This window comes from Mastacembelus armatus, chromosome 2 (assembly GCF_900324485.2).
Source record: "Mastacembelus armatus chromosome 2, fMasArm1.2, whole genome shotgun sequence".
Lineage (NCBI taxonomy): Eukaryota > Metazoa > Chordata > Actinopteri > Synbranchiformes > Mastacembelidae > Mastacembelus > Mastacembelus armatus.
Window position 1 is genome coordinate 3,168,289 of NC_046634.1, and position 21,758 is coordinate 3,190,046.

General features: G+C 45.3%; 1 protein-coding gene across 4 annotated transcripts in view; it reads left to right on the forward strand.

Moving 5' to 3' along the window:
- nbeal1 (neurobeachin-like 1) overlaps nucleotides 1-21,758 on the forward strand; it is a 33,181-nt gene that overhangs the window by 4,965 nt on the left and 6,458 nt on the right. For 3 of the 4 annotated variants that reach the window (XM_026301771.1, XM_026301772.1, XM_026301770.1), the window contains exons 3-43: nucleotides 2,893-2,984; nucleotides 3,435-3,596; nucleotides 3,754-3,835; nucleotides 3,959-4,086; nucleotides 4,203-4,285; nucleotides 5,392-5,477; nucleotides 5,730-6,105; nucleotides 6,193-6,299; nucleotides 6,883-6,969; nucleotides 8,763-8,846; nucleotides 9,025-9,123; nucleotides 9,233-9,804; nucleotides 9,928-10,060; nucleotides 10,182-10,301; nucleotides 10,462-10,771; nucleotides 10,938-11,023; nucleotides 11,179-11,268; nucleotides 11,387-11,564; nucleotides 11,677-11,810; nucleotides 12,955-13,114; nucleotides 13,319-13,421; nucleotides 13,526-13,685; nucleotides 14,010-14,168; nucleotides 14,416-14,575; nucleotides 15,229-15,317; nucleotides 15,639-16,244; nucleotides 17,234-17,409; nucleotides 17,514-17,802; nucleotides 17,914-18,219; nucleotides 18,306-18,455; nucleotides 18,553-18,710; nucleotides 18,967-19,091; nucleotides 19,238-19,364; nucleotides 19,482-19,630; nucleotides 19,712-19,845; nucleotides 19,958-20,059; nucleotides 20,323-20,418; nucleotides 20,505-20,629; nucleotides 20,752-20,892; nucleotides 21,054-21,184; nucleotides 21,480-21,589. In XM_026301771.1, the coding sequence (XP_026157556.1) occupies nucleotides 2,893-2,984; nucleotides 3,435-3,596; nucleotides 3,754-3,835; nucleotides 3,959-4,086; nucleotides 4,203-4,285; nucleotides 5,392-5,477; nucleotides 5,730-6,105; nucleotides 6,193-6,299; nucleotides 6,883-6,969; nucleotides 8,763-8,846; nucleotides 9,025-9,123; nucleotides 9,233-9,804; nucleotides 9,928-10,060; nucleotides 10,182-10,301; nucleotides 10,462-10,771; nucleotides 10,938-11,023; nucleotides 11,179-11,268; nucleotides 11,387-11,564; nucleotides 11,677-11,810; nucleotides 12,955-13,114; nucleotides 13,319-13,421; nucleotides 13,526-13,685; nucleotides 14,010-14,168; nucleotides 14,416-14,575; nucleotides 15,229-15,317; nucleotides 15,639-16,244; nucleotides 17,234-17,409; nucleotides 17,514-17,802; nucleotides 17,914-18,219; nucleotides 18,306-18,455; nucleotides 18,553-18,710; nucleotides 18,967-19,091; nucleotides 19,238-19,364; nucleotides 19,482-19,630; nucleotides 19,712-19,845; nucleotides 19,958-20,059; nucleotides 20,323-20,418; nucleotides 20,505-20,629; nucleotides 20,752-20,892; nucleotides 21,054-21,184; nucleotides 21,480-21,589 (6,765 nt within the window). The remainder of the gene's footprint in view (nucleotides 1-2,892; nucleotides 2,985-3,434; nucleotides 3,597-3,753; nucleotides 3,836-3,958; nucleotides 4,087-4,202; nucleotides 4,286-5,391; nucleotides 5,478-5,729; nucleotides 6,106-6,192; nucleotides 6,300-6,882; nucleotides 6,970-8,762; nucleotides 8,847-9,024; nucleotides 9,124-9,232; nucleotides 9,805-9,927; nucleotides 10,061-10,181; nucleotides 10,302-10,461; nucleotides 10,772-10,937; nucleotides 11,024-11,178; nucleotides 11,269-11,386; nucleotides 11,565-11,676; nucleotides 11,811-12,954; nucleotides 13,115-13,318; nucleotides 13,422-13,525; nucleotides 13,686-14,009; nucleotides 14,169-14,415; nucleotides 14,576-15,228; nucleotides 15,318-15,638; nucleotides 16,245-17,233; nucleotides 17,410-17,513; nucleotides 17,803-17,913; nucleotides 18,220-18,305; nucleotides 18,456-18,552; nucleotides 18,711-18,966; nucleotides 19,092-19,237; nucleotides 19,365-19,481; nucleotides 19,631-19,711; nucleotides 19,846-19,957; nucleotides 20,060-20,322; nucleotides 20,419-20,504; nucleotides 20,630-20,751; nucleotides 20,893-21,053; nucleotides 21,185-21,479; nucleotides 21,590-21,758) is intronic. The other variant, XM_026301773.1, reaches the window with a different exon arrangement.

Genomic DNA, 21,758 nt, shown 5'->3' on the forward strand with positions numbered 1-21,758 from the left:
TGTGTTTAAAATCTGCTTGACTTTGGTCTAATGAGCTTTTTTCATGTTTCTTCTTGTTTCCTCTGACTTTGCTTTGAAGACTACAAACTTAAAAGAAAGTGGCCAGTGCAGTTTCCTGTAAACAAGTTTACATTTAATGTTTCTTACCAAAACACAGCGTCCTGTCCTTTAAGGTTCTACAAATACTGTGAATGTCTTTTCCTTCTTCACAAAACATTTACCAAGCTAAATGTTTTAAAGTATTTATTTATATTGTGAATCATGCAGTTCACTTCCATGTTTGCTCAGCAGTCTTTGTTGGTCCTGCTGATCTTAGAAACAGAGAGAAACCATGTATATAGCGTGTGTGTGTGTGTGTGTGTGTGTGTGTGTGTGTGTGTGTGTGTGTGTGTATATATGTATGTGGCAGGCCACTGATGAAGGCCAGGAATACAGGAGCACAGCCATGTAGAGCAGGGTGTATCCCTGCATGCCACAGTCCAAACCCTCAATGGGCATCTGTGCTCCCAGGCTGCTCTCTAAAAGAGGGCATTCTTAAACACACACACACACACACACACACACACACACACACACACACACACACACAGTCGTTTGGTCACTGCTAGCAGCAAGCTTAGTCACTTGAGAGTGAAGCTGCTGGCCTATAGCATCATCTGCTAGTTTCCTGACAGTAATGGTCACATGCATGTGTGGACAACAGTTAAGAGCTTTAACCACAGGTAGAAATAAATGACCTTTCTCAGTGTGAATCTTGCAGTTAAGGTCACAGGAAAAGGCTGCACACACAGAAGACATGTTCTCCCAACACAATCACAGTCAGATGTCTCTCTCTCACGTTTCTTCTTTCGCTGCTTCTCACACACACACACACACACACACACATGCACACGCACACGCACAGTGCGGAGGCCAGCGTCTCAGGATTGTTCTGATGACTTCACTGGGAAAAACAGAGGGCTGGCGTCCCACTTCGCTCTGGCTCATTCCCACTCTGACACGCAGACAGAAGCAGTCAGCCTCTCAGCCACTCTCCCACTCTTCAACCAGATGGCACCGCTGTCCTGAGAAAACCCCATTCATACATACATTTCTCTTGTTTTAACTTCCCTTGTAAGCTTGAATCTAACTTGATGGGAAGATGCTGGTTTGTGGCCCTGTGTTCATGTGGAAGTCTGTTCTCAGGTGTGTAGTGCTGGTTGTCTCTAGATGGGGATAGCTTCAGTGTAGGGAAGTCATAGCAACAGTGATGACAAAATAAAACACATTAAGAGACAGCTGTTAGCCAGACAAGGCCCATTGGAAGCGCACTGTGAATATTAGCACTGCATTAGCACTTTCTTTGGTTGCAATTTGTTCCCATTCTCCATCTGTTTCTTTGTTTCCTGTGGTAGCGGCTTATCTTAGCCTGAGGAGAGAGTTTCGGTTTCAGAGTACAAAGCTCTTTAGAATGAATGACTTGACTAGGACAGTAATGAACTCTTATTATCATCATCTACTTATCTGCCTATTATTTTATTGATGAATTATTTAGTCCAGGTGACATTAATGCTGACAGTTTCTGTTTTTTTTTTGTGCATCAGTGCCCGTTCTTTAATGTTCGCTTTGAAATGATAAATCATTTCATAAACTAGTTCCAATAAATAAAAGCTAAATTCCTCTGTGGGGCATGCTATAACAGGCAAAGTAAATGACTACTGCACACACCCATCGACTATGTTCACTGTGATTATACAGGCAACAATACAGTATGTGTTGCTTTGAGCCATAATTTGTCACTGTCCTCAGGTCAGCTCTGTTGGCGGCGGTGGTTTGACTAGATAAATGGACTTTTAGTGATAGACCAAATTACGATTGTGGAAATCATTGGTAAATAATAAAAACACTTAACGACATAAATAGTTTGAAGTCTGAGCTTCTGTCAGAACAGTAAATATAAATATTCCTTTATTGTGTTAAGCTGTGACACGGTAAATGTGTATTTACTGGCATAGCCTCATGTGTGACAGAGACTATATTCATTGTCAGTGGCTGCAGTAATGATGGCTATAAAAGCTGACACTACTCAACACCATCTGGGTTTTTTTATTGAGCTGTAGAAGAGCTAATGCTCCCAGCAGTGCCAGGTAACAGGCAGAGAGGATTCATGAAAACATGTTCATGGCTGATCTTGCTTATTAAGCAGTTAGGCAGCTTTGTGGTGCGGTCCTCCGGGGTTGGCGTTCTGTGTTTGTTCCTGTGGGCCGAGGAGATTTCACATTAGGAACTCTGCTGTGACCTAGCAGCCGGACCAGCCTTCGTCTGTGGCTGATGTCACCATCCCCTCTGTCTCTGGGCATTGTTCCAGGCATTTAGGAAATGTCGATCAGCCAGCTGGTAGAAAGTCCCCGTAAGAATGCGGCCAGACCTGTTTTCCTCTTCAACAGGTGCATGTTTTAGCTTCCACGCCCTAGAAAGATAAGATACACACCTGAGACATTCCAGCTGTCACATGTTTGGCATGTTTCGGTGACACTGAAACATAACAGTACAGATTCCTGCCTTACTTAAAAGTGAAAATGGTTTGATGATTTTTTTTTAAAAAGTCCTTGAAAACCCTGGGCATTTAAAAGGGTGCGTTGAGTTTTATATACATTGTTAGAATCATTCTGAATTAGAGATGCAAAGAGTTTCTGGCCTATTATTGTCTGGAAGAGCCTTTCAGAGGAGCCTTTCACACACGTGGTACACACAATAAGTTCAGTCAAACTGCTGACAAGGCTCTGTCTGCTATTTATGCACTTTAACCGTGACAGATTTTGTTAGCAAAGATAAGTAACCACATGGTCTCCTTTCTCTGTCTCATCTCTCCCTCTTCACTCTCCTTTCTTTCCCTGTCCTTCCATTTCTCAGAGGGATCCAGACTATTTGAAGCTGTGGCTGGAGATTTTCATCAGCTCCTATGAACGATGCCTGGATGTGGACTTTGAAAAGCCACCTTCAAGGTAATTTGTGGCAAACTGTGGTTATAATTCAGTTCATTCATGTAACACAGCTATTTATACCTTAGAGAAAAATAATTCAGGAATCCTTTGTGATTTCCTTTTCTCTTCCTCCCTGGACGCAACCTCTCCCATCCCATCTGACTCCTTTATTCATCATCTCGCTTGTGCTGCCTCTTTGCATTATCTCCTCTGTCTTTTCTCCATTATCTTCCCTCCCCTCCTCTTTCTCTCTCTCTGCAGATGTCACCTCCTTTACACTGACACACACATTGCATGGTTCTGGCTGTGCTCTCCCTCTCACACATGCTGTGTTCCTAGGAATGAAGGCCCGAATTCACCGAGCATGCATGCTGCTCCTTCAAGTTGCCTTTAACCTCCTACAGGAGCCTGGTGTACAGGCTGCTGTTTCTTGTCCTCATACTGATTTATGTGATGCCTCTCTGTCTCCAGGCCAGAGGAACTCCCCCCGGTTTTGACGCTGCTACCAGACAACATCCTGCAGGTTTTGCGCCACCAGTTGCTGCAGTGCGTCCAGAAAGCCTCTGATGGCCTGGAGCCTGAGCAGCAAAACCTGGCTCTGCTGCTGCTTAAGTTCCTCATCATTATCTGCAGGTCAGGACAGATGTATGGAAGTGATTGTGTCCTCATATATTGTGTTTTGTATTTTTTTGTGTTAGTGTTGCCCATTAGTGTTTGGTGAGGTGTTTTAAATTTAATAGTAAGTGGCTGATAAGCTTGTCTTGTGTGCATGATTGAATATTTCTGAAAGGAACCTGTCCAACGTGGAGGAGATTGGCACTTGCTCTTACATCAATCACATCATCACCATGACAACACTCTACATTCAGCAGGTGTGACTCCTCCTTTCATTGCCCTGATTTGAGTAAACTGTAATGGCACGTTTTGAAATGTTACAAAAACGACACATACAGACGTAATGGTGGACGTGAAGTGGGTCCCTGTGTGTGTTCCAGCTGAAGAGCAAGACCAAAGAGAAGGAGATGGCAGACCAGAGCCAGGCGGAGGAGTTTGTCCGCCATGCACTGTCTTTCTGTGAGAGCCTCTACGATCCATACCGCAACTGGAGGCATCGAACCTGCGGGTAACACAATCTTTCCGTGACTGGTACAAGAGTGGGTGGAAGATTCATTATGCTCTTGATGCTTCAATACATGTTTCCTTGTTTTATGCTCATTTCTTTAACGTACTATTTTCCAGGGAGCAGCTGGGTACGGTGGAGAGGAGCAGACAGAAGTACAAGGCAGCTCCTCTCACTGTTGAGTTCGTCCCCTTCTTTTACCGTAAGTCTCAATGTGCAACACACTGTGTCAGTAGCTCTGTGGCCAAAATCTAAAGCACTTTAATTGAAGCACATGCATCAGCTAAATATAGTACTTTCAGATACCCTGTCCCAAAAACAAATCAAAACCCAGTGACTTCAGCCCCTTAGTGTGTGACAGTCTGTTTGTAGCATATTTGCAAACACTTGGCACCAAGTAATATTACATCATTACATTACTATTACGTCATTAACTATTAATATTACTGTTTATCATTAACTATTAATATTACTGTTTAATGGTCCATACTGTGTGTATCCTCTTCTGCTCTCTACTCCCCTGCCATCTTTCTTCCTAAGAGCTACCATGCCATCACTGTCTCTCCCCTGCCTCCTCCTCTTTCCTCTGCGGCTGCAGTTGAATCCACTCTTTGTGTGCATGTTTCTGTTTGCCAGGCATTGCAATGAGCTGATAGTGAATGGTGCCTGTCGAGCCGCTTTAGCGACGCTGGCGGCCATTTTGAACAAATACTCCCTTCTGTCGTCTGTCCTGTGTGTGGCTGCTGTGGGTTGGCTCTAAGGATAACACCCGATGCCCATCCAGATAAACCGTGTGTCTGTGTGTTTGTTTTTATTCACAGGAGTTGATATGTGTGTGTGAGCAGTGTCTGAAGACTTTATGTATATAACATAGGATACTATCATAGGATATTAGAATGGCTTTATGTCTGTGGCATAACTGGGATAAAGGAACCAGTTAAGGAGTCAAAATGTTGCATTTCTGCTTCCCAGTCCAGACTGTTGACAGATGAGTTAATGGATGACTGGGACCACTATGACCCAGAGGCTACTGGCAGGACTGCCACATACCTGTGTGTGTGTGTGCGTGTGTGCGTGTGTGTGTCAGTGTGTGTGTTAGCAGGTTTCCTTGAGCTTCCATGTTTGTGTCACTGTGTGTATGTATGTGAAAGATAGAAAAGATAACAGTGTGTCTTCATTCATCAATGTTTTGTTTATGAAAAATAAAATACGGGAATGTCGACGGTTTGCTTTGAGCTGCAGTTTTGTTTGGTCGTGTTGTCTCTGACGTGGTCTGTTGTCTCCTTTATGTGGGTGTCCCCTTTCCAGAGTGCTTCCAAGAGAGCGAGCACCTGAAGGAGAGTCTGAAGTGCTGCCTGCTGCACCTGTTCGGAGCCATAGTAGCTGGTGATCAGGTAAGCCTCTGGGCTCCGCTCACTTGATATTTGCTCTGCCCTAATCTCCTCTTCTGCCACCACATTTGTTCAGTCTAATTAAAGCTTAAGCCACAAAACACTGACAGATAAGTCCAATAATTACAGTATGACAGCAATAAGTGTTGACAAGTTTTGTGGTATTTGAGTGAAAAACTAACATGCTTCACACGCCCCAGAATACCTTTCACTCCATCTGTCCAACCTAATGTTGTTCCTCGTTCTCCCTGGCAGCGGAACGCTCTGCTTGCCATCTCTCCAGCCACCATGGAGGTGCTGATGCAGGTGCTGGCTGACTGCTCCATGGGTAGCTGCTCTTCAGATGAGGGTGAGGATTGGGACAGTGAGGCCCCCGACCGTAAGGCGCTGCTGACTCTGGGCTGCGTCCGGGAGGTGGTGCAGCGCCTCCTGGCCTCCAGCTCAGACCAGCGGCAGGTGGAAATCCCCTCTGTGCTGGAAAACTACTTTAAGCTGCTCAACTCGGACCCGGCGGCTGTTGTTGCTGCCCAACAGCAGCAGCAACAGCAGCAGCAACAAGCCAAGGGCCGAGTACTGAAACTGGGGCGTCACTGGGAGAGCAGATTTGTGGCGTTGCAAGTCCACATGCTAGGTAGTGTTTTAGTACATTCTAAATTATGATTTGGATACAAGAAAGCTTATATGTCATTTTAACATTTTGATTTTTTTTGTCTCTCAGACACCATCAGAGACATGTTCCTATGCTCAGACAGACCAGTCCTTCAAGCCATCTTCCTCAACAGTAATTGTTTTGAGCATCTGACACGACTGCTGCAGAATAGCAAGGTAATCTAATGTCTTCTGTCTAATGAATGTCCCAGCTCAGAATCAAGCAAATCAAACATTATTCCTAATGTTTATGTAGAGATTTACCAGACATTTTAAAACATCTTACTGCTAAGGAACCAGGCATGTAAAAATGTAATGCAATCATAATTTATTAAATTAAAGTATAGAAACATATTGGTGTCACTATGACAAAGTTTTCTCAGAGAAACTCCTTTTTGCAGTATGAAATTAGTTCCGTTATATCTGTGTTACAGATACTGTAGTTCAGGTTTTTTCATGGATATGTTTTTGTCCAGGTCTTGATTTGTGTGTCATCTTTAGCAGTTTTTAAAATTTCAGTGTAAGAAAGCGCATTTTGCCCACCTTGCATGTTTACGTCCCCAGAGCAAGGCTGGATCACCTACACGCCTCCACACGGTGACCCCAGCCGAGGGTCACGGCTTTTAACCTCTCACCCTCTCCTCCACTTACTACATCTTTCCTCCCCGGCACCGTCCCCTCTCTCTCCCCTGTCTTGGACTTCTCTTTCTATCAACCTGCCCACATGCTCTGTTGACATGTTGCCTGTTGTGTGTGTCAGCTGGTTAATGCTAGGTGCACGGCGGCAGACAAGGACCAGAAAGATATAACCAACAACAGGTTACTGACAGGAGAGAGGGACACTCAGGTATCGCCAAGAAAGCCCCACCTCACCTCACCTCATCTCATTTGCCAACCCCCCCATCACCCGTCTACCTGCCCCCACCTGCTGCTGCCAAGTCCCACCACCTTCACCTCCCCATGTGGCCACTCCACAGCAAGACAGTCCTGGCTCTCATGCAGATTTGCCTCAGGCTTGCTGGCTCCAGGCTTCCTTTTTTATCAGAACTTAAGCTAACTGGCTGTGGGGTCCAGCTTATTTATCATAACACACATGACAGTGGTATTAGTTTTCTCACTGACAGTGAGATTGTAAAGAAATAAATAGTTTTCCAAAATGTCATGCAAATCTTTTAACATTATCTCCAAATGTTCAGGCAGGTTATAACAAGTGCAGCAAGTCAGCTTACCATTACTATTAGTTGTTAGTCTTTGTTTAGCTGAAAGCTCTATGCCATGAAGCTGGTGCTTACAGCAGCAGCCTGATGCATCTAAGGACTGTCTGTGAATGGCCTGGTGTCAACTATGAGTCAGAGCTCTTTCATGGAATCATTTTATATGTACAGAAAGGTCAGTTGTTCCCCTCAATGGATGTTAGCTTTTATTCTTCTTTGTACTTTTCCAACTCACAGAGCCACCTTTCTAAGGTATAATCCCTCCATGTGAACACAGGTGGACAAACCTGCATGAAGACACACACACCAGTGTGGTCTTTGTTGTACTCTATAGCAGCTGTAACCTGATGCTGTGGCAGATGCTGCAACCTGCCCGGTGCCACTTTAAGCATCAAGCTTTTGTTGTTTCCAAGGCCACCTGGAAACTGCAGAAGCTATTTGGTGATAAACACCAAAACTAAAGTCTCAAACTAGAATTGAACCAAAGGTGCTGAAAGGTCTTGCTGTGGAATGACCACTATTTCATAACCATTGTCACGTAACTTATGTCCTTGCCACTTCGTTTTTTCCCTCCCCTCACATTGTCCTGGTTTTCTGCGGTATACTATGGGTTCTGCTGGAATGCTATCACATTGGCCTGGTGTGTGTTCTCACAGAGTTCAGAGGGTTGGGATGATCTGGACTCGGTGACAATAATCTTAAGTGTTTGATTGTATCCACGGTCACTCTCCAGCTGGCCCAGGACTCTGTAGGCTTAACCAGTCCACATGTAACGGGTTGAGCGAGCCAGAACCTGCTGGATCTGAGCAGGACAGAGCTGGATGGAGATGTGTCTGTGTTTGGCTTGTGTTTTATGGGTTGCATGCCTTGCGTGTGTGTGTGAGGAAAAGAGTGAGGTCTTTGTGATTATTGTCCCTTTGTGTATGTGGGTGTTTTTTTTTTTTTTTGACTAAACCCTGACCACTTTCTGCTCCAGTCACATCTTTATGCTTTCAAAATGATTGTTTTTTGTTTTGTTTTGTTTTTTACCTGGGGCAGAAAGCAGAAGGACGGCACTTGCCTTAATGTGACGTTAATGTCTGCAGTACAAGCTTTGATGCTGAAGCTTTGAGCTCCTACTGCAGGGATGAACAGGGTTCTGTCATTGGTGATTTTACTCACATTTTCATGCTAATTGAATCAAGCCCCACGGCATCAGCTGAAGTCTCCCTGTTATTCCTCAAAGTTTGATGCATGTTATGTTTAGAACGTTAAATAAGTTAATTATTTAAGCATTTGAAAATTTGTATATGAATGAGACTTTAAATTATATGCATGTTTGTTGCCCACATACATGACATTCACGTGGAATAAAGGAAGATTTGACTTGTGCCCACTGAAACAACAAGTGACTGGCTGAAGTCTGATCTGTCTAATTGTCCTTCAGGTGTTTCAAGGGCGACTAGACTCCCTTGCTGTAGCAACTATCAAAGCCCTGACCACAGTGATGCACAAATCACCAGCTGCAAAGGTAATGGGAACATTCATTCATTTCATCACACAATCTCTCTACTCGTTATTTCTAAAGCTCTACATTTCGGAACTTTTGCCTGATCTAGAAAGTCTGCCGGATGGCTATGAAAATAAAAACAACTTATATAGCACATTTTGTGACTTCACAGCAATGTGTTTTTATGTTGCCCCTGTAGGAGGTTTTCAAGGAGAGGATTGGTTACAATCACTTGTACGAAGTGCTTATATCGCTTGGCCAGCCGTCCCGACACCTTTTCAAAGAGCTCATGAACATGGTGAGCGAACGACTGTCTACTTGGTCTCCTATAGGCCTGCCTGTTGTTTTGGAAGTGTTCGTCTGCTACTGTTGCTAATGGCTTGATGCCTTTGTCTGTGTTTGTGTAGGCAGTGGAGGGTGAGCACACCTCAGTGGGGCTCCTGGGCATCAGTAATGTGGAGCCCTTGCTGTTGCTGGTACAGTGGCTTCCAGAGCTGGACTCAGCAGATCTGCAACTTTTTACAGCTGACTGGCTGCGGCGCCTCAGCTGCCTCAACCGCCAGACCCGCGCCACCTGTGTCAACGCTGCCATGGTCATGCGAGTGCTAGCTGCCTTGGAACGTCACCAACGGCTACACCGAGCTTGCGCTGAGAGCCTGCTGGGATTGGTGGGTTCACTGGGCTCGCAGTCCTTGGGTGCAAGGGAACTGCTGAGGGTACTGCGCCTGCTCAGGCCTCCAGATTCTAACCAAGCACACCCCTATGTGGGTCCCTCCCTGAAAGCCCTCCTGGGCATGGTCCGCAAGCAGGGTCTAGAAAGTGCCATGCAGTATTTTGACCTTTCACCCAGCATGGCTGGTATTGTAGTTCCCACAGTGCAGCGCTGGCCAGGGTCTGCTTTCAGTTTCCTCGCCTGGTTGTCACTGGATCAAGACCAGCTGGGTCAACCCAGCAAGGACAAGAGGAAGCAGCTCTACAGGTGAGAGGAAAGACATAGTCTTTATTGTATATTTCCGATACTTGTCAGTTTTACAGAGCCAGATATTATTGAAAGTTAGATTATGTATGCCAACTGCTGCTCCAACGTTTTTTTTCTGTGAAGCTTTTTTACCCCGGGAGGGACGGGGTTTGAGGCCTTCATCAGCTCAGCAGGTGTGCTGGTGGTGGCTGTATGCACGAAGAAGGAGTACGTCACAGTCATGCTGCCTGACTACTGCTTCTGTGACTCTCTCTGGGTGAGTCAGGTTTAGTGTCATCATTCACTGACCTTCGTTTCCTAAAAGGATAGTGCCACTAAAACAACAACAAATTTACACTTTACACAGAGCAACGTTGTGTATGAATTTCTTTCTGCAGCACAGCATCGGTGTGGTGCATGTACCAGGAAAGAGGCCATTTGGACAGAGTCTGGTCTACATTTATGTTGATGGACAGCAGAAACTGTCTGCCCCACTCAAGTATCCCATCATGACAGAGGTGAGACCTGCATTTACTTAGTAATCAATAATAGACTATCGTAACATGGATAGTCAACCAGGCCAGAATAGTATACCCAGGAAGTGGTGGCTCCTCTTACATAAAAGCAGCAGTTGAATTAACTCAAACATCATTATTCTCTGTTCTCCTCCACCTGCAGCCATTCACCTCCTGTTGCATTGGCTCAGCTGGTCACAGGACCACCACCCCCCCGCCCTCCCAGATCCCAGACCCTCCCTTCTCTACAGCTACCACACCCACCACTCGCTCATCGCTGGGCGGCATCCTGTCTCCGCAGACTTGGGGGGGACTGCTGGGGGGAAAGCCTGAGTCAGTGACTAAGCTCATCTCTGCAGGGACCCAGGACAGTGAGTGGGGAAGTCCTACATCACTGCAGGGCCAGCTGGGAAGCGTCATGGTTTTCCATGAACCCCTCCAGCCCAACCACATAAAAGCCATCTGTAGTGCTGGTAAGTAGGAGGTGGAATGAAGGAGACTTAGCGTTGATTGAATAAATAAAAATGATGGTATAAAAAAACCTGGTAAGATAAAAATGGTAAAACTGAAACACAAAGCTTAAAATATTTCTTTTCTTTTCTTTCTCCGATTAAAATTCTCTCTCCTTTTTCTGCACAGGTCCAAACTGCATATCTCCATTCAAAGCCCAGGAATCAGAACTTGGTGACCTTGCATCCAAATTGCTGCTGCACTACTCACCCAAGGTGATTAGACCACTTTATTATTATTAGCTGTCCTTTCGTATGAATTTGTGAATGAAACTTCATGTATTTTTTGAACTGATGTTTTTGCCCCAGTCGTATTTCTTTAACCAAGTCTATGTTAAAGTGTTAACTAAACATGGATATTTTGTCAACAGGCATGTAGGAACCCCATCTGTCTAGACCTGTCTCCAAACATGCTGCATGGGCGGCTGACTGGGAACAAAGTTGTCAACTGGGATATCAAGGTGGGAGTAACATCCAGCTCTTTCTGTCACAGATCTCTTTGTCTATCTATTGCTCAGAGGATTGTTTCAGCTTGTATCACATAGACGTCTATTGTACTTCTTGTGTTATCTGTGGCAGGATATGATAAACTGTGTGGGGGGCCTACCAGTGCTCTTCCCTATACTGGAGCAGTTGGCCCTGGTGACCCCTGATCAACAGCCCAGCGATCCTGCATCTGGGTCAGATTTCATTACCCCGGATGTGTCCACACCAGCCGATGGAGACTGGGTCATTCTCCCGTCCAACAGGGCTTCAGGTATGCTGTGCCTCAGCTGCAATATAACATTTCTACTGAAGCTCTTTATTTCAGTTGGATTGTGAAACTGGTGCCCACATGGAAACAAATGTATTTGTATGTTTTGCTTCAGAGGCACGCCTGGAGAAGAATCTGGTGGCCACTTTTCTGTTGGTGCTAAAGCATTTCCTGCAGAGGCATCCGATCAACCAGGAGAGTCTTCTCCACTCACACTGTGTCGGCACACTGGGAGCCCTGCTGCAGAAGGTCTCTGTTTAAGCCTAATGTGACAAATGACAAATATTACCAGGATGCCACAGTGGGATTGTGGGCCCTGTTCACAAAGGGAGACTCAAGGAATTCTTAAAATTCTGTGACAAATCAAATTTGTCTACTTGCATACACATCAACACATTTGTTCTCTTCTGGGGAGTTTACAGTTTGTAATTTTTGTTGTGTAATAGTTCTTGGTAAGAGTATTTCTTGATTGGTTTGAAACATGAAATACTTCATCAATCATAGTTTAAATCATGGTCCCAATTCCCATGCCTCTCTGCAATTTGTCATCTTAAAACGTTGCAGGATGTAAGCTTGAATGAGGTCAGCAGTCCACTGATAACTCTAATCCTGTCCGAGTCACACTCATGTTTGACGAGCCTTTTCTGATCACTTTCTCTCAATTGAGTATATTTCACACGAGGTCTCCGGATGATAACAGTCTTCTGTTTTCACCGTCTTCAAGCTGGACTGACTTCAGTCTACTTTGATTATTACATTACTCACTGTATGAGACTCACATGGGGTGAAAGACTGTTCACCCAGTGAAACTATTTCAGGCCACTCAGCTTTTGTCCCAGTCTAGGTCTGTGGTAGTTCTGTGTTTTCCTTTGTGCCTGTGACCCTCATTTGCTTAAATTCCCAACCCTCTATCTTCCCTCTTTCTTTTTCTGCCTCTTGTCTGGTCCAAGTGCCTCTGAATGTATTTGTTTTTAAGAGGTTTGGAAATGGATTGCAAATAGCTCTGAATCAGCATTTACTCCATGGGAAAGTCAAATCCCCGACAGAGACCCACATCAAAGAAATGATCTTAGATGCGATAATGGTTGTTCTTGGCAAAGTAGCCACACCCGTATAAATGGTAAATGCACAAAAGTGCTTTCCCTCTCGCAACATGTTCCTTATCTGTTTAAAGAGACAGTTATTGCCATGATGGCAACACAACAAGCAACATGATGTTGCTTTGTACTTACTTGCTAAGAAACCCTCATTGTGGTTTATGGAACCACACATAATAAGTCGCTGTTTTGTGTGTGTCACTTTTGGTTTCATCATTTTGTACATGTGCCAGTAAATGTGTGTGTGCAGTTTAACTAATAGTAAAATTGAGTCCATTGTTTTGCGATGTGTTTAGCTGCCAGTGGGTCATGTGGATGTCAGCGTGCTGGTTGCTATGCAGCTGCTGATAGAGCAAGTGACATATGAGAAGAACCAGGCTCTGCTGCAGCAACTTCACACACATCTGCTGTTCAACTTCAACATCTGGAACAAAGGAGACTTCCCTCTACGGATAGGTGAGGCTGATGTTTATAGCATGTGTTTCTGTGTTGGAGTAACACTTTAATCATATTTTTACTAAGGGGCTAGACTGTTGTATATGAATATACAGTAGTCATTTATATTTATAAAATACATGGTACAGTAAGTGTGTGACACTGAGACTGTTTCCAGTTCTGATATGTCCCTTATTTATTTTATTTGTTTTGGTTTAAATAAAGGTCATATCCAGTACATGTCCACCGTCATCAAAGACAACAGGAAGCAGTTCCGTAAAAAATATGGAGTTCAGTTCCTCTTGGACGCTATACGGCTCTATTATGGGTGAGACCCAATTCAAAGTTGAAAAGTTCAAACATACAGTATATAGTTTTGTTTTTTTTTTTTTTGCCAAAATGTTCACAAAACATTTTTATCATCCCCTGTAGGAAGAGCAGTAATAAAGAGAGTGACCTGAGCGAAGATGACATTCGTACCATCCGGGCGTCTCTCTTTGGCCTCATCAAGTACTACATCAGCAAGGGCATGTCACAGGAAGAGATGTACAGCATTCTGGGATACATTGCCGCCATTGGCGATGAGGAGCAGGTAAGGTGGTGGGGTCAGATTGTGGCAGGAGGCTCAGAGCAGGATTTTCTGTTTCCTTGTGAAATGTACCACCGGCCTGTACAGGAAGTTCACGGTTCATTTCCAGCCAGCCTCACTGTTTTAAAACATTTTCCTCTCTGTAAGCAACATTCATCTGCTTTCACTACATGACACTTTAGTTTCCCACCTCTTGTTTTTTAAATATCAACTTACATTACCCAAGTTTCATCAATTACTATTAACAAGGATAATAATCTTGCTAAGCCAAGCAACTCTATCACTATGTAAAGTAACTGATTTCAGTTGTGGCTGTGTGTGCTGCAGCTGTGCGGGCAGCTGGAGCTGTTAATCAGCCTTCTCCAGAGCAGTCCAGCCAGAGACCAGCTCTTTCTGCTCCTCTTTGAACCCGGGGCGGCCGATTCCTGCTACGCTCTCCTGCTCAACAACAAACACTCAGACCGCCTCAGAGAGCTCGTCTTCAAGGTGGGTGTGAGCCAGCAAAGTCTGAAACACACTATGATTTTCAGCTCTAGGCTTAAATATTGCTATCACGTTATTACACATCAGTCAATTGCTGTCACAGACTAAGATATACTAAAAGGTTCTGATTAGTTATGAAGCTCTGCAGAGAATCAGGGCTCATACTCAAGCTGTTTTATAACTGTACTGAGCATCCAGCCACGTTGATTTGATAATGATTATTTGATTATTTTCTCTACACTCTGTGCAGCTGTTTGAGCGCATGTTGCGCTGTGACCGCGTCTACGAGAAGAACAAACAGCGTCTGCGGCTGCGGGAGGCAGGTTACTCCAGCCTGTCACTGCTCTTCTCCGACCTTCACATCACTCCAACCCTGATCCGCTGCCTGCTCAACCAGGTTCTCCACACAGGTCAGAGTTTCTTTTCAAATCACTGAAGTGTGTTTACTCTGAACTGCTTTTCTGCTGAAATAGGTCACCTTTAAACTCTTATGTGCAAATAATCAAAAGAGGATTATGAGCTTTAGAAGATTTTTTACATTTGCTGCATTAGCTGCTGTCATTGAGTATCATTGGTCAGCCTGGACTTCCCGCTGTTCACTCTCCTGCCACAGTAAATCTCCCCTTTAGTTAAATTAAATCAGCCCAGTTGAACACTAGCTTTTAGTCAGTTTGGTCTATTAGGCCCAGTGACTTTATGTGATTTTCTCCTTGAATGAATGGAATCAATTCCTCAAGAAGAGTTAAGTATTGTTGATTATTCGTTTTCTTTAAACAGAGGAGGAATGTAGATTAGCCTTATTTCAACCCCAGTGATATACACAGTACAACACACTGGTGCGTTGTTGTTTGTGCACTGATGGAAAATGTCTCTGACCAGTTCAGTGGGCAGATCAATGGAGCTAAGGCTTTGTGTTGTCATTAGGATAGAATTAGATAACAGCATTAGCACATGATGAAGTGGCAACCGAGAGTACTGTATATACACTTTGGACAAATGTGAAACTGTGTGTGTGTGTTTATGTGTGTGTGCGTGTGTGTGTGTGTGTGCTTAATACCTACAGATCAAGTGGTGAACTACAAGGACCTGATGGCTCTGGTGCAGCTCACTCACCGGGCTGGGCCCAGTGTGCGGCTCATCGTCTGCAAGAGGGTGGGGAAACACCTGCACCTAAAGCTGGAGACACTTGCACTGTTACTAATACACACACAGCAGACATAGGAAATTACTGAAGGTTCCAGCAATCGATCGGTGTTAAATGCTTTCTACAATACTGTGCATGTTCTTTCTTCAACATTTTAAGTCTGTTTCACAATGCTGCTCCAGTTGAAGTATGAGACTTAAAAACCAACACTAACAACTAGTGAGGACATTAAAGATTAGCTTATTAGCTTTCTCATTCTTTATCTCTTGGTGGTACATGACCTAGTTCTCCTGCAGGTAAGTTTCACCATTTCTGTCCTCTGTCTTCAGGTGTACCAGCTGCTACAGTCGCAGCAGGATGCTGCAGTCCAGATCTCAAAGCAGCAGTGTTGGCAGGACACACTCATGCGACTGTACTTGCGGGGTGACGGGTCCCTGCCGCTGCGGAGCGTTGACACCATCAGCACCTGCAGTCTGGACCTTACCCGGCCCAGTGGCAGCAGCACTAACCGCTTGGAGCTGCCGCTGGAAAGGCGGGCACGGGCAGGCAGTGCTAGCCGCCTGGACCGGTTGGAGGACGACCGGCTCAGCATAGGTGACACTCGCTCTGTGGACAGCCTGGAGAACGGTGACGTAATATCGCTGCTGGACACGCCGTCCTCCTCTGCCTCCACCGAACCCCAGCTCCACGTCAAACCCTGGGTGGTGGGAAAATCAGGGGGCCTGATGCTGGATCTGTCCCACCTGCAGGCCTACGAAGGTGGAGAGAGTGGCAGCCAAACACCCGGTAGCATGCCCAGCACACCATCGCCACTGGAGACTTCCAAGCCTTTCCCAGGTAGCTCTGGGGATCGAGATGCAACTTCCTCCCTGACTGAAGACAGCTTCCTCTTCAGTGACAATATCTCGTTAGGAGAGTCCTTCAACAATGCTGAGGTGAGACAGCTCCATTTCAACTTGCTGAGATGCCATATTAATAAATGAATGATTTTAATAAAGGATAAGGCTGTTATCATCAACAAATCCCATAAAAAGACCATCTAATGTTGTCCCTACCCTGGACTCAGCTTCAAGGCTACTGGTTTCTTTTGAAGACAGACATTTTTAAAATATCAGAAAGATAACATTGTATTTTTTAAAAGACAGTGTCGTTTTAAACAGGAGTGAACTTTTGAGGGGACCGTAGTCAGGAGCACGTGTAGTGCTCCAATAAATATTTATAGCAGCACAACAGCATATCTGGGGTGGGGTCAACTGAAAATAAACTGGTGTGTGATAATGACAATAGTTTTCATTTTTGAATTCTTCAGAAGAACATTGCCAGTATCAACTATAAAAGCCCCGAAATAGTTTCTCACAAAGGCCCTAGCATTATGTAGGTGATTTTAAAAAAAACCCTGATGTGGTGTTTTATATAGTAGTTTGTATTCTTAGATTTCCTTAATGCTACTAACAGCAAGAGCCTCTGACTCAGTAGGTGAAATGTCACTGCCGCCTCAGGGATCCCAGCACGGACTTTCATCTAGTGCTTTCCCGGAGGCCAGAGAGACTACCTGCGTCCTTCCAAAGCAGGAAGCTGGCTATTACAGCACCAAATATGTCATTTTAAAAGTTGTGGTTGGGCAATGTTAGATCTGCTTGGCAGTGTTAAAATGTAACCAATATGTAAATACCCCATGAACCAGTTGAGACAGACCACTGAATGCCAAAGACACATTAGGAGGATCATGTTGAGAATATTAAAATGCTTTAAGCACTGAAGTATAATAATCACAAACAGCAAACAGTCAATAAGTGTAAGATTGCAAGTAGGTAACTTAATGGTTGTGTCATGACATTTGTTATCTTCGTTATTAACGCTGATCCCAAGTGATCAACGAAATTTCCTCTAATGTAATCTTACTTGGTGTGATGCCGCCCCCTAGCGGGCAGAGGAGGAGCTGTGCAGCATGCTTTTGGAGATAGTGCTGTGTGTGATGTGGCGAGGCGTCGAGGGTTCAGATGATTCAGCATGGCTGGAACGTGGCCAGGTCTTCTCAGCCCTCACTAAACTTGGGACGGCCAACGAGCTGCTGCTTCCTGTCGACCAGATCAAACTCAGGTGAATCTTTTCTCAGACCACAGACTGTACTGAATGCAACTGGGACTGGGTGCTGCCTGAGACCAGCTCGCTAACAGTGTCTGTGTTCTCTCTTTCTTCTCTAGCCTGATGGAACGTATGTTAGAGTGGGCAGTGAGCGATAACCGTGAGGCCTCAGCAGCCACACTGCCACAACACACAGAGAACGCAGTGCGGCTGCTTCACATGGTGCAGGACTTCCTGCAGGCAGAGGGCCTGGTTAATCCAGCTCTGTGGACTGAGAAGGTGTTGGAAGAGACTGTGACGCTGATGGACAGCCTCATGGTGTGGTACTCTGCTGGCACCCAGTGGTTCCAGCTCTCCCAGGTTGGACTTCGACTGCTGCTGGGCTTCATGGCTCAGGAGGACCCGGAGGTGAACTTTTCTTTTCAGTATTCACCATTTCTTCCATGTTCAAAATGTTGCATTGGTGTTTTTTTGTGGCTTTTTGTAAAAAGCAAGAGTAATAAATGACATGTGTCCCAGGTGTGTGCCATGGCCACTGCCAAGCTCAATGGCATCCTGCAGACCAAGGAGGTGTCCAGTCAGGATGAGGCCTGCTACCTGTTGGGGAAGGTGGAGGGCATCCTGCAGCGCTCTATCCAGGAGCAGACAGACACCTACTCCTTCCTGGTTCCTCTGCTGCGAACGCTGCTCTCCAAAGTCCACCGCCTCCTCTACATGGAGCTGCACCTCCCCCAGCTTCCCGACACCAATGGCAGCCCATCCTTTTTTGAGGACTTCCAGCTATACTGCAGTTCACCGGAGTGGCGTGTATACCTCGATAAATACGTATGAGATTTAGAGTTAATGTTGTTGTTGTAACTGGTATTAAAATGTAAAGTCCTTGTTCTAATTTTTCTGTCATTTTTCTACAGATTATTCCTTACATGAAACAGTATGAAATCGAAACATTCAGCCAGGGCCATGAAACCATGGCTCTGTACTGGAAGGAGTGCTACGAGGCCTTCATGGTCAGCCTGCATAAGAGAGAGAGGGAGAGGGGTGAGAGCAAGATTCGCTTCCAGGTTAGTTGGGTCAGCAAGCGGCACAGAATAATCTTTTCCTGCATTTCTAGCCCACTATGGCCCCTGTGCAATGTCCATTTGGTCTCCAATTCTTCAGGAGCAATTTGTGGAGCCCTTTTCCCGCCGGGGCCGCCAGGAGAATCTGCGCTACAACAGCATGTTGAAGCAGCAGCACAGTCAGAACAGCGCCATCCTCAGGCAGTGGAAGGCAGCACGGCGAGGTCTGGTGTGTGAGAGAGGACCCTGGGCTGACAGGTACTATGATTCTTCTTCACTTATCTGTGGTTCTTACAGTTTTCCACTGTATACAAGCATTTAGAGTAATACATATGGGCTTACACCTCAGTGAGGAATAGAGCTTCATGTTTTTACATTCATTTAAAACATGATAGAAACTATTGCAGTGGCATCAGTAGCTAAACAGACACTAATAGGAAGTAGTCACGGTTTATAATTGTGACACATATAATATGATGTACACACATAATAATACAAGTGTGTTTTGAAACAGGCAGCAGGACGAGATGCATTGGAGGGTTTCCAGTGCTGAGAACTACTCCCGCATGAGACTGAAGCTCGTCCGTAATTACAACTTTGACCCTCACAGAGAAGCCAGCGCTCTGAGAGACAACCTGGGTAAGAAAACAGTCATTTATGGCCAAAACAAGCAGCCAAACAACTGTGCACTGACTGTAAATGTGGCAGCCATGCCCTGCGATATTAAGCACTTCCACCATCTCTGGAAGTTTGCAAATCTCACCTGTCTCTTCTGCTTTGCTCAGGTGTCCATCAGCTGCGTGTAAACCCAGAGTCTTTGTTGCTGGAGGCTGTGAAGCAGGTCAAAGTCAGCGACCTGGAGGACGACATCCTGGAGCTGCCCGAGGAAGATCCCAACGCTGCCAGCAACCAGTTAGTCACCAAATACAACCACTACAGTCCAACACTGCTGATACATCAGAGACCAGGAAGTCAAGAGTTATTCAGGGAATTTGTAACAGCCTCTCATTTGCTCTCAATGTCCTGCAGGGTTGAAACAGAGGAGGCAGGCCAGAAGGAGAAACTGGTGTTGTGGGAGGACTGTGAGCTGGTGACGGTGGTTGACGTGGTGCCTGGCCGACTGGAGCTCACCACCCAGCACATCTACTTCTACGACAGCAGCCAGGAGAAAGAAGAAGGTGAGAGAGGTTGATGAGAACATATGGAGAAATGCGATACAACATTTTCTTACACTAGCTGTGTTTGCTTGTTTCCTGAAGGAGTGGGCCACGACTTTAAATGGCCTCTGTCTCAGATCCGAGAAGTCCACCTGCGGCGATACAACCTGCGACGCTCAGCTTTGGAGATCTTTCTCATCGACCAGACCAATTACTTCCTTAACTTCAAGAAAGAGGTGATCACTCCCTAGCTTCTCTGGTCCAGAAAATGAAATAGGATTCTGTGATCATTCTGTGATCCATTAAAAAGTTTCTCACCTGTTGCCATTGTTTTTCTCTTTTTAACAGGCGAGGAACAAAGTGTACAGCCGCATGTTGCTGCTGCGCTCTCTCAGCCTTTATGGAACCCGCTCACCACAGGAGCTCCTCAAAGCCTCCGGGCTCACGCAGGTCAGGACACAGCAAACAGTGATGCTGAGAGGTCATTTCACAGTTACAGCTACCAGGCAGTCTCAACATGCACACACCTGAAATATATGGCTGCAGTTAGTAGAGGTTGACTTAAAATCACATTAAAATGAAAATATAGTTCACCTTCAAATCTCATCGCATTAAAATTTGAGGAATGTACATCAGCTTGTAATCAGGATTGAATTAAAAAAGGAAACCTAAAACTCTGCATACTCTGCTTGTTCCTCTGTCCTCATACGCAGAAATGGGTGAACCGGGAGATTTCCAACTTTGACTATTTGATGCAGCTCAACACGATTGCGGGCAGAACATACAACAACCTGGCTCAGTACCCAGTGGTGCGTTCCTCACCGAATACTTCACTGTTGAGCAGTGGTGAGAGAGTGAATGTATGTGAGCTAAGTTGTTGTGTATGTGTTAACAGTTTCCCTGGATTTTATCTGACTACACTTCAGAGGAGCTGGACCTGTCTGATCCTCGGGTGTTCAGGGACCTGTCAAAGCCAGTGGCGGTGCTTAACGAACGCAACGCCAAGGCTGTGAGAGAGAAGTATGTTTCATCAGCACATTCTTCTCATCAAAGATCTTTAAATAATACAGACACTCATCAGCTGACAGAAGAAGTTCCACTGGTCAAGTTACATCTCAGTTAACTTTGAATGTACCCGCCAGGTATGAAAGTTTCGAGGACCCAACGGGCACCATCGACAGGTTCCATTATGGCACCCACTACTCAAACGCTGCCGGGGTGATGCACTACCTCATCAGAGTGGAGCCCTTCACCTCCCTGCACATCCAGCTGCAGAGTGGACGGTAAGGAGGGCAGTCAGGCAGACAGTCATCTGCATGTCTGCCTCCCAGTCCAGCCAGCTCACCTCTACTCTCCCTCCATTTATCTTCACTGTTGATAGTAGCTGTGATCAAAGCTTGTAGTGTTTATTTAGACTCATTCGTACCATGTTGCCTTGGCTCAGGTTTGACTGTGCCGACCGCCAGTTCCACTCCATCCCAGCAACATGGCAGACCCTCATGGATAATCCCAATGACGTCAAGGAGCTTATCCCAGAATTCTTCTACTTCCCAGAATTCCTTGAGAACCAAAATGGTGAGACTGGCTATATTTGAATCTTTTAAAATATTGTATACAATACTGTTGTGTACTTGAATGATACATTTAATTAAGACTTTTTGAATCCATGTTTCTGTAGAATGTATTATCACTGCAGTGGGGCAGCTTTCATTGTTTTAGCCATATATATCAACAGTTTAAAGATTTTTGGAGAGGTGGTGGTGAGTCACTCAGAATGCAGTGGCTGTCGTCATAAATATCTTATGAACTCATTCATTATGAACTCCTTCTCCTTTGCTTTCCTTGTCCTTTCTACTTACCAATCACCCAGGCTTTGATCTTGGCCGCCTGCAGATCTCTAAGGAAAGGGTGAATGACGTCATTCTGCCCCGATGGGCCAAGTCCCCTGAGGACTTCATCTACAAGCACCGCAAAGCTCTGGTGAGATGCAGCATTAGTTCGATGCCACTCTGAACGTTATCCTCGTAACTTCATATCATGTTGGAAATGTCTGCTTCTTTATACGTGTGTGTGTGTGTGTGTGTGTGTGTGTGTGTGTGTGTGTGTGTGTGTGTGTGTGTGTGTGTGTGTGTGTGTGTGTGTGTGTGTG